Source organism: Oscarella lobularis, chromosome 9 (genome assembly GCF_947507565.1).
Source record: "Oscarella lobularis chromosome 9, ooOscLobu1.1, whole genome shotgun sequence".
Taxonomy (NCBI): Eukaryota; Metazoa; Porifera; class Homoscleromorpha; order Homosclerophorida; family Oscarellidae; genus Oscarella; species Oscarella lobularis.
Window position 1 is genome coordinate 526,105 of NC_089183.1, and position 14,796 is coordinate 540,900.

Consider the following 14,796-nt stretch of genomic DNA (forward strand, 5'->3'; position numbering starts at 1 on the left):
GGGACTACTAAAAGTCTGATATCATTCACTTTTATTTCGAAGAACTAGTTTCCCGACGCGAACTCTTATTCTTATCACTACGCCACACTAGCGTGTACACGGAACAGTACTCTCGACCGGGCCCCTTTCGAAACAAATGCACGAGCGTGTCGCGATCGAGAAAAACGCGATGATTCGCGTCGACGGCGTCGTTCCAGTCGTCCAAGACGACGCGCTTCACGACGCACCCCGAGTCCTTGTCGCACAGCAGCACGTGCCCGCGCGCCCGATCGCCTTCATAGAATCCCGCCGTCACGACGAACAAGTCCAACTCGTCTTCGTACTCAATCGAATGTATGAGCGTTGCTAGGGAGTACTCGTACGTAGCAACGCTCCGTCGTTTGACGACTCGCCCGGACGACGTCGTAGCGACGTCGCTCCATCGAAACGACGACGACGGCGTCTTTTCCTTGATGTTGATTTGAAAGCGCTTCGTCAGTCGCCCGTCGTCGGCGACGTCGTGACACGTGACGACGCCGGAACCGACGTGCAGAACCCCGTTGCCAAAATCAGGATGAAAAAAAGCGCAATCATCTTCCGCGTTGAAATCGTCTTTATAGAAAACCTCGACGAGATCGTCCGAGTCGAGCGCGCGCAGGTGAAAAGCGTGACGTTCGCGTCGATCCGTATTCGCGATATAGTGCCACGGGACTGCGCCGAAGGCGATGTGATCGTGTTGACTGCGCAGCGTGCGCAGAAGCGTCGGTCGAGCCGTCGAATCGATAGTATAGGGGAACCCAAGCGGTTCGACGCCTACCATGGCAACCTCGTAGTCGTAGTCGACGTTCACGCGATCGGCCGGCGACAGAGTTTCGTCGATGTCAGCGAGAACGATCGTGTGCGACTCGTAGAACGAGTCGAAGTCGTAGAAATCGACGTTGCCCGAGTGACGATAGACGACCAATAGTCCGTTATTGATCGTCGCGTTGACGACGTCGCGACCGTAGACGGAGCGTCGAATTGGCGCGACGGCGACGAGTTTTAGAGGCGCAATCGTCAGCAGAGCGAGCGATACGACGACGTCGTCATTGCTGCCGCCGCGCGCGGAGCGAAGGAGTAGGCGCTCGTTGTCGCGTTCCCACGTGGCGTAGCGGAATTTCAAGCGTTTGGAGACGTAGACACGCTTGAGCGGTTCGCCGCGATCGAGCGACCAGATAATGAGCCAACCGGAGCGCGTCAGCGCCGCAGCGCCAGATACGTTGTTCGTCGGATCAGCGGGGCCTGACAAAGAGCATTACATGTATGTGTGTGTCTACATATATACACACACGTGTATATGTCTTTATACACATATATGAAAGTCACACTCTTTACCTGTCGTCTGTTTGTAGTAGCTGTTGAATGTGACTAAGGATTCGATGCGATCCTTCGTGGGAGACTCGTAGAGAGGGAGCGGAACGCAGTTGGGTCCGCGCGGTCCAACGCACAATTTGAAATTGTCGAAGAAAATGAGTCGGTCGTAGAAGATCGGAGACGAGGACTGCCTCACCCAAACCTGCAGGATATGTTGCAAAATCGCGATTTAATAGTTGAATTAGAAACGAAGCTGTGTGCTTTTACTCGTTTGAAGTGGGCTTGGGAGCTGCACACTATGGATCTCAGTGCAGACGCATTTCGACGTGTGGAGAGGCCGTCGACGGATCTCTTTCGTAGATACTGGACAATGGAGAGCTTCCTTGTCTTCGAGAATGTTGCCTTTTGCTCCAGACTTCAAACGGGCGTCGTCGCACTTAGCGTGCGCTTTCGAGTTTTACAGATTCTTACGGGGGTGTTTTTCGTCGCATTTTAGCGAGATCGACTTCCAGTTTTCGGCTTTTCTAGTGTCTTAGTATGTAAAGTACAATCGTAGACCACGCAGCTAGGACACGGTGCTTTCTAGTAGACGAACGGAGGTGACGTAAATTTAGTATTGTTACGAGACTTCCGTAACAGCACCACACGAAAATCCGTCGAACGAGATCGAATGGAGCGAGCGCAGACTCCAATCAGAGGTCGGAGCACTTTTTAGAGCAGCTTGAAAGTCAATGGAATCTAAAAGGAACTCGAAATCACAGTGAATCGCCAGAAAAGAAGAGCGGTCGGGACAACAAAGGTGTAATTTCACGTAAGAACCAGCACGAAATAGAATAGGAACCCTATACAAGACAACGGGACCCAGTTTAATGAAACGGGTTCCTAAATAACGAAGTTCTAGTCAATATAACGGTGCAGCCCTCCCCGTTCGGACAGAAGAAAGCTGCTACAGTCCAAAATCGTAACCGTCATCTCAGAAGAAGATTCCATGCACTTCCTTTTTATTAGAGTACATCAACTATCCTCCATATGATTCATACAGTATAGTCGAAGCTCCAGTCGAAGCTCAACCGTGAATAGCGGCTCTGCTGATCATTTCTCTGCTTCTCTTTCTCCTTGATCTCTGCGTGAAGGCCGAATCTTGACTTGTGTCGCAAGAGAGAAGGTCAAAGTCAAACTAGAAATATGTTTGTACTGCAGCAGTCGCAATTGCTGAATGCCCTTACCTCCTCTTGCCTTCCAAGGAGCCGTCTCTTGATTCGCGACGTGGGCCTCACCTAGGAAATAACCCAGTAGACTGTCTTATATAGATACTCTACTACCAACTAACCTTCCTTGTTGTTGCATTCCTTTTTTGCGTCTCCTCCTTTTCCTTTTTGACTTTACCAGTCTTTGACGACGGGTCAATAAGCTCGGTAGCAAAAAGCTGATTCATCTCGCGCGATCTCATGGGCTTCGTAAGAATCCAACTACACGCGAGAATCGATTAAAGAACTCAGCGTTTTTTATAATCCGAAAAAGTCAAACCCAGATTCATCAGCCAATTTCTTCGTAATTCCATGACCCTCAAGTCGTCTGAGAACTAATTCGATCACGGAGAGCTGATAACCTGCGTAACATCAGAGCTTGAATCCAATGGATTAGAGATAACAGACACACGTTTGTGAAGACGCTTTCGAAGATCATTAGCGTAGATATTCATTGATTGATATTCCATCATAATGACGTAGACGACGAGTCGCCAGATAAAGATCGCCCGGACCCTCGGCGATTTCAACCCGTGCAGAGCCGAATCGGAGCACTTCTCCTTAGATGAGATTATTAAAAAGAATACCACTATTTTTTGTATCTTTACTGACTGGGTCACACTTATAGCAGAGCAGCAAGTCTGGCCTCAAGTCGAGACGATTATAGCAGCAACCGTGATGCCACGTAAAGCAGCGATTGCATTCAATCATAGCCCCTTCGTCCTACAGCAAAGCAACCGGGCGTACTGATGCACGGCACGACTAAAAGGCCTCCCTACGTAATTGTAGCCGCAGTTACAATCGATTTCGATTCCAAAATCGAACGTCATTGACGACGCAGGGGACATAGCATTCATAGGAATCTCCTGCGACGCATCTACGGTGCCGAACGAGTTCTCGTAATTAGAGAAACTGTGCAGACTAACTGTACCTTCCATTGGAATTGTTGGACTCAGCGCTCCTGCTGAGCTGGCCAGAAAGGGGCCGTTCTCCTTGTCAGACGACTGGCGGTTTCCTACTGAGTTGTAGGGGTCTTCATCGTTGTCAGACGACTGGTGTTTTTCTGCTGCTGAATTGTAGGGGTCTTCATCATTGTCAGACGACTGGTGGTGGTCTTCTGCTGAATTGCGAGGTTCTTCAAACGACTCGTTGTTTTCTGCTGAGTTGGGTCGACAGGTATCGTTCTCGTTTTCGTTTTCCTGAGAGATGGTCATCGTATCTTCTTCGCTCTGATCCTTCGACGCTTTCTTCTCGTCTCCCCAGCACTTGGTTATAACACCGGCTTCAAGTCTAACGTAGTAAGATTTGAAGATTCGCCTGTACAAACGCGAAGAAGAATGCGTCACTTGCCCGTGAAATGGCTGTGTGAAAAAAAACAACAGAAAGAATGCGCACGGTCATTGAACGCGATACCTCGCAGACGTACCGTCTTCAACGAACCGATTCTTATTTTGTGACTTTCTCCCGTAATGGAATACAATCCTGGATCCGTTTCCTAACTCAAAAAATCTCGAGGAGCGTCGCCTCTCTTCTTAAGATAAGACCCCACTTTGAATCCCTCGATGAGATAATCAGGCGGAGTCACTAAGAACAAGGAATCAGAAAGGGAAGAGACGTAGGCAGACGTCTCCTTACCACACGAAATTCTCAAGTGAACGTAGACATCTGAGAAACATAAGCTCTAGCGAACGTCTAAAAGTGTAGGGCGATGTTTGTAGCACCTGGCAAGGCGTCCAACAATTCCGAAACCATTATAAGTCGCCTAATCATAAAATTACAATTAGCCACTTTTTATTGCCCATGTGTGTACCTCATTAGCAGAACTGCGTTTCTTTTCATATCCTGATCCTGATCCGCCGAGAGGATTTTCTCGCCGTTTCTTTTCAATTCAAACACTGTCAAATCTACGTAGATCTGATACTTTAGTTTGCTCACCTTGATACGGACATAGCTGTGTGATTCTCATAAGACAGCTATTCGAAAAAGTAAGAGAAGCCCATGTCAAACGAGTAGGGAGGAAACCGTACTTCAAACGAGTAGGACTCAATCACAGACTATAGTAGTGGATGCGTACAACGAATCACATGTATACGTATTCGCAGCTTACCTTTGGATCATCTGGATCAGTGCAAAACTGTAGGTAGACAAGTGTAGATCAGACTCACAACAGCCACAAATATTCACATACCATCAAAGTCAGGTTTTCAAGCTAGAGAGAGAAAGACAAACGTATTGAGAAGAAACGCACTTTCAAAAGAGGTGCCTAATGATTTTATGATTGGTCCTATTGGGGGCTCACTCCCTAAGGACTTACGTATCGCTCCTCGATTGCCTTCAAGCAAGAACACAGTCTGCAGCGAGAATAAAAATCTCGTCAAAAATGCTTTCCCACTATTCGGTTTCAGCCTGCTCACAGCGCCACAACCGGCCCATTTCCGTCTGGTTTCAGCAGTTTGACGTTCACGTCTTCAATAGCGCGATAGGTGAAGTGCGATTCAGGAAAAATTCCTCTAAACGTATGTGCAAAAGATCGCCCCATTAGTAAGCGTCTCCCCCACGAAAATAATGTATTAGAGATGGTCAATTAATTAATTAATTAATTAATTATTAATTCATCTCATCGCCCTATCACTCCTTATAAATTCAAAACTCTTCTAAAATTCGCGTCAGAATACTTGCCGTATGTAGAGAACCGTCGACACGCCGACGGACGCGAGCTTCTTTACCCATTCCCGCGATTGCGTCTCTAGAGACACGTTTTTTGTTGCGAAAACAGCTATTCTTTCTTTCGTACCGGTCATCGTGACTGAACGCGTTTTGGACGCCTGCCACCAGATGAGCATTAGTTCGCGATGTGATATCTAGGACGCCTGTTGACCGTACCGAACGTCGCGATAACGTCGTCATAGCTGAAGCAATTTGGTGGCGGCGAAATGAAGAACGATGTCGAGACGAGAGCGTCGTCAGTCAGAAAACCGGTAGGCATCGTGGCACGTCCCGGACCTAGATGCGGTGTAGCTAAGCGACGCGCAGTAGTACGAGTAGTAGCGTAGGTGCAGCCTACTATAAGTCATTCACGTGAACGAACAAACGCAAAAAGACGTGATTATCTATCGGGAAACACCAATCAGTTGCTGCGATGATGTCCTCTCAATCCTCACTACTCATTCTGATTTTCTTTGTGGTAACTCGCTTCTGTACTTGATGACACTTTTCTTCGGACTCGATTCGCATTCCTGACTCTCTTCGACCTCTTTCTCCACCAATTCGGGTTCGAAAAGCGGCGGTTGCCCAGGAATCTGGGAAAGGTCGACGGTGAAATTGAACGCATCGACATAACACCTTCTTTGAACGAGCCGATTATTTCTGAACGAGTAGTGCTTTGGCTTCGGAAAGGATCCCTCGACTTGCAACTTCTTCAGGTGAGGATCGAAGTCCAGGGTAACGTTTCTAGCACACGAGTCGAGATGCACGTACACGGCATCACCATCTACCCAGTGACCCATCTTATAATTTGCAATGATTTGTTTTTCAAATGCTCTTGCGCACTTCTTCAAGTTTCTTTCCATGGCTAATTTTTCATTTGGTTCACGTTTTGCACTAAGCAAGTCCTGTGTGGCCAATATATTGCAGACCCGCGTGCCGGACAACTCATTCACAGTCACACTAAGATCATCTTTTAGTATGCAGGCACTCCGCTCTCGACCGACATGCATCAGCGTTTTAGGACACGTACAACGAAAAAAGACGTTCAAAACTAGACTAACCAATCCAATTGTCATCAGTTTTCATCACTTCTTTGTTTTAATCCGTTGCAGTATTTTGAACTTGATAACAGTGTTTTGAAAACTCATCGCGCAGGCAGCATCAGCTCCAACATCTTCTTCTACTAGTTCAGGTTCAAAAAGCGGCGGTGACCCAGGAACCTTGGAGAGATCAACAGTGAATTTAAACTCGCCTACGAAGCGCTTTCTGTAAACGGCCAGAACAGTTTTGTCTTTGTCTAAATAGTGCTTTGGCGTTGGAAAGAATCCTTCCACTTGCAACGCTTTTTTGTGAGGATCATAGTCTAGTGTGATATTTTTAGCACATGCGTCGAGGTGTACGAAAACTTCGTCGCCAATGCGAAAAACGTCGAATGGCTAAGGAAGGAAATCAAAAGTCGTGCATTGAAAAATTCAGTACTTACTGGTTCCTTGGGAGGTGCCGAGTCTACGGACCTCTCATCATATAAGAACTCAAACCTAGATCAAAGTACGTCAGATAGCATGCTGAATGTAGTCAGTCCTCTCTTATTAGTTGTAGGCCATACGGATCTATATCTGTTGGTACACGTACTGTGTTACGTTCCAAAGATTGGGAAGTGTGTTTGAGACTAACTATGGTGACGTGTTGATACACCGCGCTTACCCGTCGTCAAGCTTTGGATTTTCAAAGTGGATGAGTCCTTTCTCTTTTGTAAAAATCAGCTCTGGCGGGGTCTTGTTGGCATAATTCGGCAGCACTTTGTTGCAACACTGGACAATTTCATTAGCAAGGCAACGCCCTTGGATATCTTGGGAGACTCCGTGTATAATCCAACTGCGAACCAGATCAATCATATTTCTATTGTGCTTTTCCATAGCATTCCTACAAATAAATATACTCAGATTATCCAATAGTTAGCAAGGCACCGGATAAAGTACTAACGTCTGAGCGCCAGGATCATCAGAGGAACGACCAACGAATACATGTCTCATTCCAGCTTTTCCCTCATCCCCTGCAGCTTCTTTAGTAACGCGGTATCTATAAAACGTCAAGTGTCTCAACAGGAAGTAACATGATAAGCGGATCAGTGGCCGCTACCTCCCGTGTTCACCATCAACCCAATGGCCCTCTTTATAGTTCCTTTCAATTTGATCTGCAAAAGCTTCTTTGCACTTCCCAAGGTCTTTTTCCATTGCAAAATTATGAATAACAATCAGATCATGGAGTCTGCTCTCTTTCATGGAACTCGCATCCCTTTTAGAAACTGCTTTAGCTACTTGAGTATCAATAAATGTTTTTCATACTCGGCATCACTGTGCATTGCAAAGTCGCCTTTGAATTTGTGAAGTTTCACCCTAAGTTCATTCAAATACAGTTGATCATTCAGAGTTATGTCACCAATGACAACAATATATCCAATAGCCATCCGAAGAACCACGTCTTGAATAAAATGATCAACTCTCTTACGATGGCCAAGTTCTCGAGTTTCATTTTCCTTTGTAACTAGAGCCTTCTATGGCAAAATGACTTCACTGTGCTAAACGCTACCTACCTTCAACTGGAGCCTGAAATCCGGCAATGTCAACGAGAGTAAATCGTTTGAACCATTTGTTTGCTCTCTTCAAGCTGATGCCGACGGTGTGCTTGTCAATCCCTTCCGCAAGATGCGTTTCACCAATGCGGTTGAGCACGAAGGTCTTCCCTTTGTTGTAAAGGCCTAATAGAAAAAAATGATTGCAGAAACATTTCAGGAAAATAATAGCGGGATCTATTTAATTAGGCGAATAATCACCACTGTTAGCTACATCTGACATTTCATACCGAGTACTGCAACGCATAGCGTATCTTCCTTTTTCAACAGATCTGAGCCCGACTCGGAAAATATTTTCCAACCTTCATCGCCCTTTCTCAGGTTAGAGAACCAATCAATTTCAGCAACCAGATCATATTTGTCTATAATAACATTTGATAAACCACTAAAACATTTTAATTTCTTTTTTATTGGAATTGGACCATGGGGTTTTCCGGATTTCATCCAACTGAGCGGTAGTAGCTGTGACTATACCAAGCAACAATCATATGTCTCGCCTAGTGTTAATTAGAAATTACAACACTGTATACCCTTTTGACGTAAAGGAAGGAGAACAGCATAGCTAAAAGAGTAGCCGCCCAAGCAATGAGAGCAACCCATGACCAATAGTTGCTCAATTCAATCAATTCAATCATTCTTGCGTCACTCTATAACGGTCACATCATCCTAAGCAACCCTACTGCACACTATTTATCTGTAAAGCCACCCGTCGCGGGAGGGTCCCCCCCCCCCCCCGGTCAGTTTTCGCTTTCGAATAGTGGACCGCCATGTAAGGAAAGTGGCGTGTACAAACGTCTTTGTTACTATTTATGCAAGGATGTATGGCGGCTCGATCATAAGACCGACTTTATTATTACGCGGGGGGAAGGGAACTACTAGCTTTCTGTAGCCACTGTGCTGCTGCCTTTCGGCCTCCCGGACCACTTATCGGCCCTGAACTGTGTGGTCAGGGCCGATATATGGTATATGGTCCTCCCGAGGACGGCCCCAAGACCACTCTTTTTGGGGCGGACCAAGCGCTAGTCCGTGTGCTGCTGAACGTAGCCTCGTCCCCAGACCCTTCTCTCGTTTTCTATGCTGAATGCATGACTGGGCAGTTTCCCATGAGGTGACGTCTCATTCGGGAGAGCCAGCGCTCCCAAGACGAAACTTGGGAACAAGGCTACCGGCCTACCCCTAGAGGGAATGGCGTTCTTTTCAGCGGAAACCGCGTCCTACTCAGCGGCTGAGCCTTCCTCGGGTCAAACCTGCTTTGATTAGTTCCCTCGCTCACGGCGCTGTGCGACAGCGGCTCACAGCTCCTCAAACTCAACTGACTCGTTATCTCTGTAGCTCCTACTATTTAGGAGCAAAGGTCATGATAGGATTTCCTTTTATGGTCTTGTGAGAGTTGGGGTGGAGTCCAGTTCCCAGGTGGAGGTTATCTGCCACGTGAACGCACACGAGACATGCATCAGATATCCCCTAAATAGCCAAATCGAGTACCCGCCTAGCTAGCGGGACTCGTTAAGGTTAGGGTTAGCTAGCGGGACTCGTTCCAATGACGTCAGAGAATTGTCATTTGAGACGATAAGAGCCTCCTTCACATCTGAGACTAAAAAACGCTTGAGGAACGTGAAAATGGGCCTTTTCTCCGATTTGACGCCGTCGCACACGTCCGTGACTCTATACTCAAATTTGACTTACGTAGCTAATCTAAATGCGTAATGAAAATGAAACTGAAGCTACAACCCACACGCATACTGCCTAGGCCTACTGCATGCCCAGAACTCGCCTAAAACTCTAAAAGATGACGCTACAGTGCTTGCTTGGCAGTTGCATTCTCCTGACTACTACGTTCTATCACCAATTTGCCTTCAATTTTATAACCGTTCCTCCGACGTCGGCATCCTGATTTGAACCGGTCAACTTCATCTGTTTCTCTTCAATTACCTCAATTTTATGAAGCACAGGTACACCGGGAACAATTGACAGATCGACTCTGATATCAAATGAACCAAAGTAGCGCTTCTGGCAGAGAAGTCGGTTTCTCCCGGACGAATAGTGTATTGGCGTGGGAATGAGCCCCGTCACTTGACACGACCTGTTGTGAGGATCGAACGACGCTTCGACGTTTGTGGCGGAGGAATCAAGGAGTATGAAGACAGCATCATTGGTGTAAAGGATGTCGTACGGCTAAGAAAAAAAATCATAACAAACTAGCACGCGATTAGTAAGGACATAGAGCGCGTACCGGTTCTCTAGGACGTGCGCCCAGTCCACCGCTCGTTCCATCAATCAAGAACGCAAGCCTAGAGAGTTTTTCCGTTAACTAGTCCTAACAACCTCACACTGAAGTCGTAATGTGAGATTCTACTGTACGACAGGTAAATTGATGAGGCACCTGTCCTCAATATCGTGTAGTTTGCAGTATAAACGGACTCTAATACCCATTAATGGTTTCCCTCTACCTGTTTATTGTGGCCAAGTGATGACCGCAACATGCAGTTTACTTTGGCTAAGTACTACAAAGGCTCTACTACGGCAGGCTTACTTTTCATTATTCTCTTTTGCCTTGATCGATTTCGGAAAGCCAATGAATGCTTCGTTCTTCTTGTTTCTCATCAACTGAAGTAGCGGCGGCGGTTTATTTGTATAGTTCGGCAGGACACTGTTGCAACATCGGACGACTTCCTCGAGACAACAGACTTCGCGATCGTGGGCCGTTCCATGGACAATCCATTGACGGACCAATTGGAATACGGTCTCATTGTGCTTGTCCATTTCCGTTTTCCTAAACGCTCAATCATCAGATTGTCAAAGAAATTTGAAAAAGTCTAACTGAGAATCGGAACGACCAATAAAAACATGTCTCATTCCAGCCTTTTCTCCGACGACTTCTTTAGTGATGTAATACCTGAAAACGAGTAAATATCTTAAGGCAAAAAAACGGAGAGAGATCAATGGTTATTACCTCCCATGCTCACCATCAACCCAGTGACCCTTATCATAGTTTACTGTGATTTGCTTTTCAAACGCAGTCGCGCACTTCTTCAAATTTCGTTCAATCGCAAAGTTGTGTATAACAATGACGTCAGAAAATCTGCTCGCCTTCACATTCCTTATTCAAATAGTCATTTTTAGTATAAAATCGGTGCTAGGTAGTTCACGTACCCAAAAAAACCGTGCGAAGCGAAGGCTGCCTTAATCTCGTGTAGTTTTCGACTTACTCTATTCAAATACTCTTGATCTTTGACCGTCATGTCGCCAATGATGACAATGTAGACGAGTCCCAGTTGAAGGACAACGTCTTCGACGAACTGTTCGATCGCCTTACGATGCCCAAGGACTTGTTTATCGTGATGTCTTTCCACTGAAAACCATTTCCATGACGACAACCTCGAAAAGCATTTTAAATATTACCTTTAACAGGTGCTTCGAAGCCGGCTATGTCGACAAGAGTGAACCGTTTTAGACTCTCCTTCGCTCTCTTGAGGCTAATTCCTATCGTATGTCTATTGACTCCTTCAGGTAGATTCGTTCCACCGATGCGATTTAGCACGAAAGTCTTCCCTTTGTTGTACATACCTTACGGAATAAATTTATGATAATGAAACGGTATCCCCCACTTCGTACCTAGAACCGAAATAAACGTCGTTGGGTAGTTGGCGTCGTTGCCTTGCAGCGCCGAGGCGCCCGTCACTTCCCAGCCGTCGCCAATGACGCCACTGTCTTGCTCTATCACCCTATCGAACCAGTTGATGTCGACGACGAGATCGTAAGAGTCGGTAACGTCGTCTAAGGGAGGAAGAGACTATCATTTGAGAATGGATCTCTAGCAGAACTATTAACCAATGTCTTCGACATGCTTGCGCATTTGACACGGTTGACTCATACACCGCATTAGGAATCTGATCACCGTCTACATAGAAGAAGTCCTCGTCATACCAAAGGAACTTTGAACGCTATGGGCAAACGTACCCAGAAAGATAAGAGTAGTACTGCCATGACTGTTGCTTGGAACCACTGCGAAGACGTACTCAGAAGCTTGAGGGAAGATTACGTTAACGAAATAAGTAATTCAGACATAGAAGACCCTATTCAAACACCTTATGGTCTCTTTCAACAATGGAGAAGATAGAATCAATCAAAGTGGAATTCTTTCTAGTACATAATTAATTAATTAATTTCTATGAGAGAGAAAACGTGAAAGATACCCACTTCATTTCCATCCAGTTGACGCTGTAGGTAAACGTGGGCGAACCGTAGCCTTCACAATTGAGACAGTAACCGCCGTCCTCCTCCACATGAAACCCAACAATCTCCCCAAAACCAAGCACGTTTTTTATCACATTAGAAAACAGTCTACTCTCACGCATACCTTGGAACCGTCATACAGAAACGTGAAGTTTAGATGAGTGTAAGCATATCTTCGACCCATGGACCAGAGACGCTCTTTGTATCCAACCGACGCTCGACGGACGAGTCCATCTGAACGAGAGTCCAATCACAACCTTAGTTGGCCAATTAATTGATTTGGCATACCGCAATAGAGTTCATAGTCATAAGTCTTCTCGACAGCATCGAGCATTATTAGCTTTTCCTCTTCTGACCAATGTCTCGTGCAGAGGTTCCTTCTCTCAAAATTTTCTTAAAAGAAAACATTATGTAAAGAACCATCGAGACACAGACGAAAATAAATGTACCGAGATAAGAGACTTCGTAGAGAGAAGGCGATGGAGACATTCTCGACATTTTCATAATTTCTTTCGCAGAATACGGCAGAATCGAAAACTTTTCCGAATTCTGTATGGAAATTTGACGCTGGTTCCCACTAACATCATGTCTATCATCACCTTAGGCTTAGGACAACCGTCCTCCCAGTCTAAGTCAGGAATGCACGTTGGCAGCGAATAGGGATGAGATCCAATGCTTTTGTCGTACGAAGGACCGACTTTGAGAGTATATAGCGAAACTTTGGCCCCCGCTGTGAAATTGAGAAGACCGGCGCGTGCACACGCGAGGACGAGTATAATGGGGAAGAAATTGACCCAGGACATTGCTTGACCGAAAAAATGAGCCCGCTAGAAAAATCTACTAGTACAGTGCAAATTGCCCGCGTAACTACACTATTTGAATTTATATCTACTCGCGGTCACGCCTCTACTGCAAGTTTGGGGGGAACTCGTCGCAAAACGGCCACCTGGGCGAAACGGAGCAGGCATTTTCGGCTTAAGGGTGAGTACTATGAAAGTGGTTTCCCTGTAGCTCTTAGGAACGCTATCGAAACGCCGATTCGAACGTTCGCTCGAATCTTCGCTTTCTTCGTCGGGTTGCAGCGCCAGGCGATTTACCCTTCCCGTTGCTTAGCCTTTGCTGTAGCCTTAGTATAACTTCCCGACTTTCGTCCTCGACTTTTCAACGGCAAATTGCGCCTTCGACTTGTTGACGTAACGCGCGCGCATGGAATGACATCATACACATGATCACGGCAAAGAAAAGCTCTCACAAACTACTAAAGTACGTCCTTATAAAATCACTTTCCGAGTCGTCCATACTTCTTTCGAAGTTCGTCGTAGGACGAACATCCCGTCAACTCCTCCATAAGCGAAGTCCACTTCGAATTGATCGCCGCGATCGATTCCGGCGACAAATCTCGTCGACGAACTCCTTTCCCGCCGCCGCGAACCGTACTATTCTCCGCCGTGCATCCAGCATCCTCCGGCAAACCGATCCTCTTATTCGCAGCGCGTTTGAGCAAATAATCGTCGAATTTCGAATTATTGGCGAGCATGAAGTCCTTCGACGCCTGCTTGACGACCAATTTCTGCAGTTCCTCGTCACCAGCACCGCAGCCAATGAATTCGGCCATCTGTTTCACCGCTCCCGGTAAATCCTCGATCATGTCCTCGTAGAAAACAACGAGAACGTTGTCGTCTTGACGACGCTTCCACCTATAAAAATACCGATAAAATTAATTAATTAATTATCACACATACCATGATTGAATTACGGAAATGATTACACCGCGCTCCTCGAAACTTTGCGGTGGGTTGTCTCGCGAGAGTGCCGTTCGAATGAACGCGTCCGGGCTCACGATGCCAGGTGGACGGATGATCCATCCGTTCATGAACGAATACGCCGACGGATAGGCGTCGAGCGGGTGTCGTATGACGACGAGGTACTTGGCGGCGCCCTTGGGACACAGTTCGTAGCATTCGTGCGTTTTGAATGCGCGCGGCTGCGCGACGTGATCTGTGTCGAGGTCGATGCCGGTCGTTCCTGACGCTTCGATGAACGGCACAACTGCGCTGATTTCGCTGAAGTCCATGCTGCCGCCGCTCCGAAGGCCGTGGACGATCTGCTGCGTCCACGTCGTTCCCGACTTGGGCGGCGTTGCGATGATTATGTCCGTCGGTCGAGGCTTGAACGATTTGAGGGTGGCGACGCGACGCTCGGGTTCCCGGTACATGAATACCGGTATGCGCTTGAACGTCTGCTGAATGGCTTCGGTAGAGTCGATCTCCATCTCTTCTCTTGTAAAAGTTGAGCAGGTAACCGCACGTGACAGCAAAGCAATGAGTCACATTGTACGCAGTCATTGATGTTATTCAGTTGAATCATAGATAGAAAATAGAATGACCAGAATTAGACTAGACAAAACGAAATAATGACTACCAAGTAAAAAAAAGTGGTACAAAAGCTGCCAAAAAAATATCACTTTCGTCCGTACTTCGTTCGAAGTTCATCGTAGGATGAACATCCAGTCAACTCCTCCATCAGCACTTTCCACTTCAAATTGATCCCCTTCACCGACTCCGGCGACAAATCTTGCCGACGAAATCCACTCGCACCGCGAACCTTACAATTCTCCGGCAAGAATCCAGCATCGTCAGGCAA

General features: G+C 46.6%; 5 protein-coding genes across 6 annotated transcripts; all 5 read right to left on the reverse strand.

Annotated features, from left to right (window-relative positions):
• Positions 1 to 14: 14 nt before the first annotated feature.
• On the reverse strand, positions 15 to 2,782 carry LOC136191334 (DDB1- and CUL4-associated factor 17-like). Its single transcript, XM_065979657.1, has 6 exons — positions 2,663 to 2,782; positions 2,559 to 2,609; positions 2,404 to 2,477; positions 1,600 to 1,747; positions 1,354 to 1,534; positions 15 to 1,260 (listed from the first exon to the last, which is right to left on the reverse strand). Exons 1-6 carry the CDS (start codon positions 2,780 to 2,782, stop codon positions 32 to 34), a joined length of 1,803 nt encoding a protein of 600 aa, XP_065835729.1. The 3' UTR covers positions 15 to 31.
• On the reverse strand, positions 2,392 to 5,581 carry LOC136191632 (HORMA domain-containing protein 1-like). Its single transcript, XM_065980005.1, has 21 exons — positions 5,463 to 5,581; positions 5,374 to 5,404; positions 5,259 to 5,325; positions 4,994 to 5,089; positions 4,894 to 4,930; positions 4,768 to 4,788; positions 4,687 to 4,713; positions 4,607 to 4,633; positions 4,515 to 4,552; positions 4,390 to 4,458; positions 4,301 to 4,341; positions 4,215 to 4,244; positions 4,129 to 4,163; positions 4,006 to 4,074; positions 3,511 to 3,940; positions 3,359 to 3,456; positions 3,192 to 3,302; positions 2,860 to 3,139; positions 2,663 to 2,801; positions 2,559 to 2,609; positions 2,392 to 2,509 (listed from the first exon to the last, which is right to left on the reverse strand). Exons 1-18 carry the CDS (start codon positions 5,484 to 5,486, stop codon positions 2,924 to 2,926), a joined length of 1,467 nt encoding a protein of 488 aa, XP_065836077.1. The 5' UTR covers positions 5,487 to 5,581; the 3' UTR covers positions 2,392 to 2,509; positions 2,559 to 2,609; positions 2,663 to 2,801; positions 2,860 to 2,923.
• A 652-nt stretch (positions 5,582 to 6,233) lies between these two features.
• On the reverse strand, positions 6,234 to 9,289 carry LOC136191642 (uncharacterized). Its single transcript, XM_065980021.1, has 11 exons — positions 9,165 to 9,289; positions 8,448 to 8,564; positions 8,340 to 8,385; positions 8,148 to 8,279; positions 7,879 to 8,043; positions 7,631 to 7,829; positions 7,425 to 7,580; positions 7,269 to 7,364; positions 6,990 to 7,208; positions 6,769 to 6,823; positions 6,234 to 6,721 (listed from the first exon to the last, which is right to left on the reverse strand). Exons 2-11 carry the CDS (start codon positions 8,550 to 8,552, stop codon positions 6,371 to 6,373), a joined length of 1,524 nt encoding a protein of 507 aa, XP_065836093.1. The 5' UTR covers positions 8,553 to 8,564; positions 9,165 to 9,289; the 3' UTR covers positions 6,234 to 6,370.
• A 329-nt stretch (positions 9,290 to 9,618) lies between these two features.
• Positions 9,619 to 13,353, reverse strand: LOC136191189 (uncharacterized). 2 transcript variants are annotated; one of them, XM_065979495.1, is made up of 17 exons: positions 13,251 to 13,353; positions 12,753 to 12,980; positions 12,603 to 12,702; positions 12,442 to 12,546; positions 12,278 to 12,387; positions 12,118 to 12,218; positions 12,006 to 12,060; positions 11,878 to 11,943; positions 11,749 to 11,818; positions 11,533 to 11,694; positions 11,320 to 11,484; positions 11,071 to 11,269; positions 10,871 to 11,017; positions 10,739 to 10,813; positions 10,451 to 10,690; positions 10,151 to 10,208; positions 9,620 to 10,092 (listed from the first exon to the last, which is right to left on the reverse strand). In XM_065979495.1, the coding sequence occupies exons 2-17, from the start codon at positions 12,954 to 12,956 to the stop codon at positions 9,760 to 9,762; spliced, it is 2,190 nt and encodes a 729-aa protein (XP_065835567.1). In that variant the 5' UTR covers positions 12,957 to 12,980; positions 13,251 to 13,353; the 3' UTR covers positions 9,620 to 9,759. The 2 variants fall into 2 exon arrangements, with proteins under 2 accessions (XP_065835568.1, XP_065835567.1); XM_065979496.1 differs by having other exon boundaries at positions 9,619 to 10,092; positions 12,753 to 13,346.
• A 29-nt stretch (positions 13,354 to 13,382) lies between these two features.
• Positions 13,383 to 14,429, reverse strand: LOC136191190 (sulfotransferase 1A1-like). Its single transcript, XM_065979498.1, has 2 exons — positions 13,896 to 14,429; positions 13,383 to 13,850 (listed from the first exon to the last, which is right to left on the reverse strand). Exons 1-2 carry the CDS (start codon positions 14,423 to 14,425, stop codon positions 13,433 to 13,435), a joined length of 948 nt encoding a protein of 315 aa, XP_065835570.1. The 5' UTR covers positions 14,426 to 14,429; the 3' UTR covers positions 13,383 to 13,432.
• Between the last annotated feature and the right edge of the window lie 367 nt (positions 14,430 to 14,796).

Excerpts from the sequence above, each read along its gene's own strand:
- LOC136191334 (XM_065979657.1), bottom strand. The coding sequence starts at position 2,782 with ATGAGATCGCGCGAGATGAATCAGCTTTTTGCTACCGAGCTTATTGAC. Across the intron at positions 2,610-2,662 it reads GGAATGCAACAACAAGGAAG|GTGAGGCCCACGTCGCGAAT; the intron begins GTTAGTTGGTAG and ends GTTATTTCCTAG. Across the intron at positions 1,535-1,599 it reads CCCAAGCCCACTTCAAACGA|GTTTGGGTGAGGCAGTCCTC; the intron begins GTAAAAGCACAC and ends CATATCCTGCAG.
- LOC136191189 (XM_065979496.1), bottom strand. The coding sequence starts at position 12,956 with ATGTCCTGGGTCAATTTCTTCCCCATTATACTCGTCCTCGCGTGTGCA. Across the intron at positions 12,388-12,441 it reads TGACTATGAACTCTATTGCG|ATGGACTCGTCCGTCGAGCG; the intron begins GTATGCCAAATC and ends ACTCTCGTTCAG. Across the intron at positions 12,219-12,277 it reads TTCTGTATGACGGTTCCAAG|ATTGTTGGGTTTCATGTGGA; the intron begins GTATGCGTGAGA and ends GGTTTTGGGGAG.
- LOC136191632 (XM_065980005.1), bottom strand. The coding sequence starts at position 5,486 with ATGACGACGTTATCGCGACGTTCG. Across the intron at positions 4,634-4,686 it reads CTGATCCAGATGATCCAAAG|TCTGTGATTGAGTCCTACTC; the intron begins GTAAGCTGCGAA and ends CCACTACTATAG. Across the intron at positions 4,075-4,128 it reads ATCTCATCGAGGGATTCAAA|GAAACGGATCCAGGATTGTA; the intron begins GTGGGGTCTTAT and ends TTTTTGAGTTAG.
- LOC136191642 (XM_065980021.1), bottom strand. The coding sequence starts at position 8,552 with ATGATTGAATTGATTGAATTGAGCAACTATTGGTCATGGGTTGCTCTC. Across the intron at positions 8,044-8,147 it reads GCTATGCGTTGCAGTACTCG|GCCTTTACAACAAAGGGAAG; the intron begins GTATGAAATGTC and ends TTTTTCTATTAG. Across the intron at positions 6,824-6,989 it reads AATCCAAAGCTTGACGACGG|GTTTGAGTTCTTATATGATG; the intron begins GTAAGCGCGGTG and ends ACTTTGATCTAG.
- LOC136191190 (XM_065979498.1), bottom strand. The coding sequence starts at position 14,425 with ATGGAGATCGACTCTACCGAAGCCATTCAGCAGACGTTCAAGCGCATA. Across the intron at positions 13,851-13,895 it reads ATTTCCGTAATTCAATCATG|GTGGAAGCGTCGTCAAGACG; the intron begins GTATGTGTGATA and ends GTATTTTTATAG.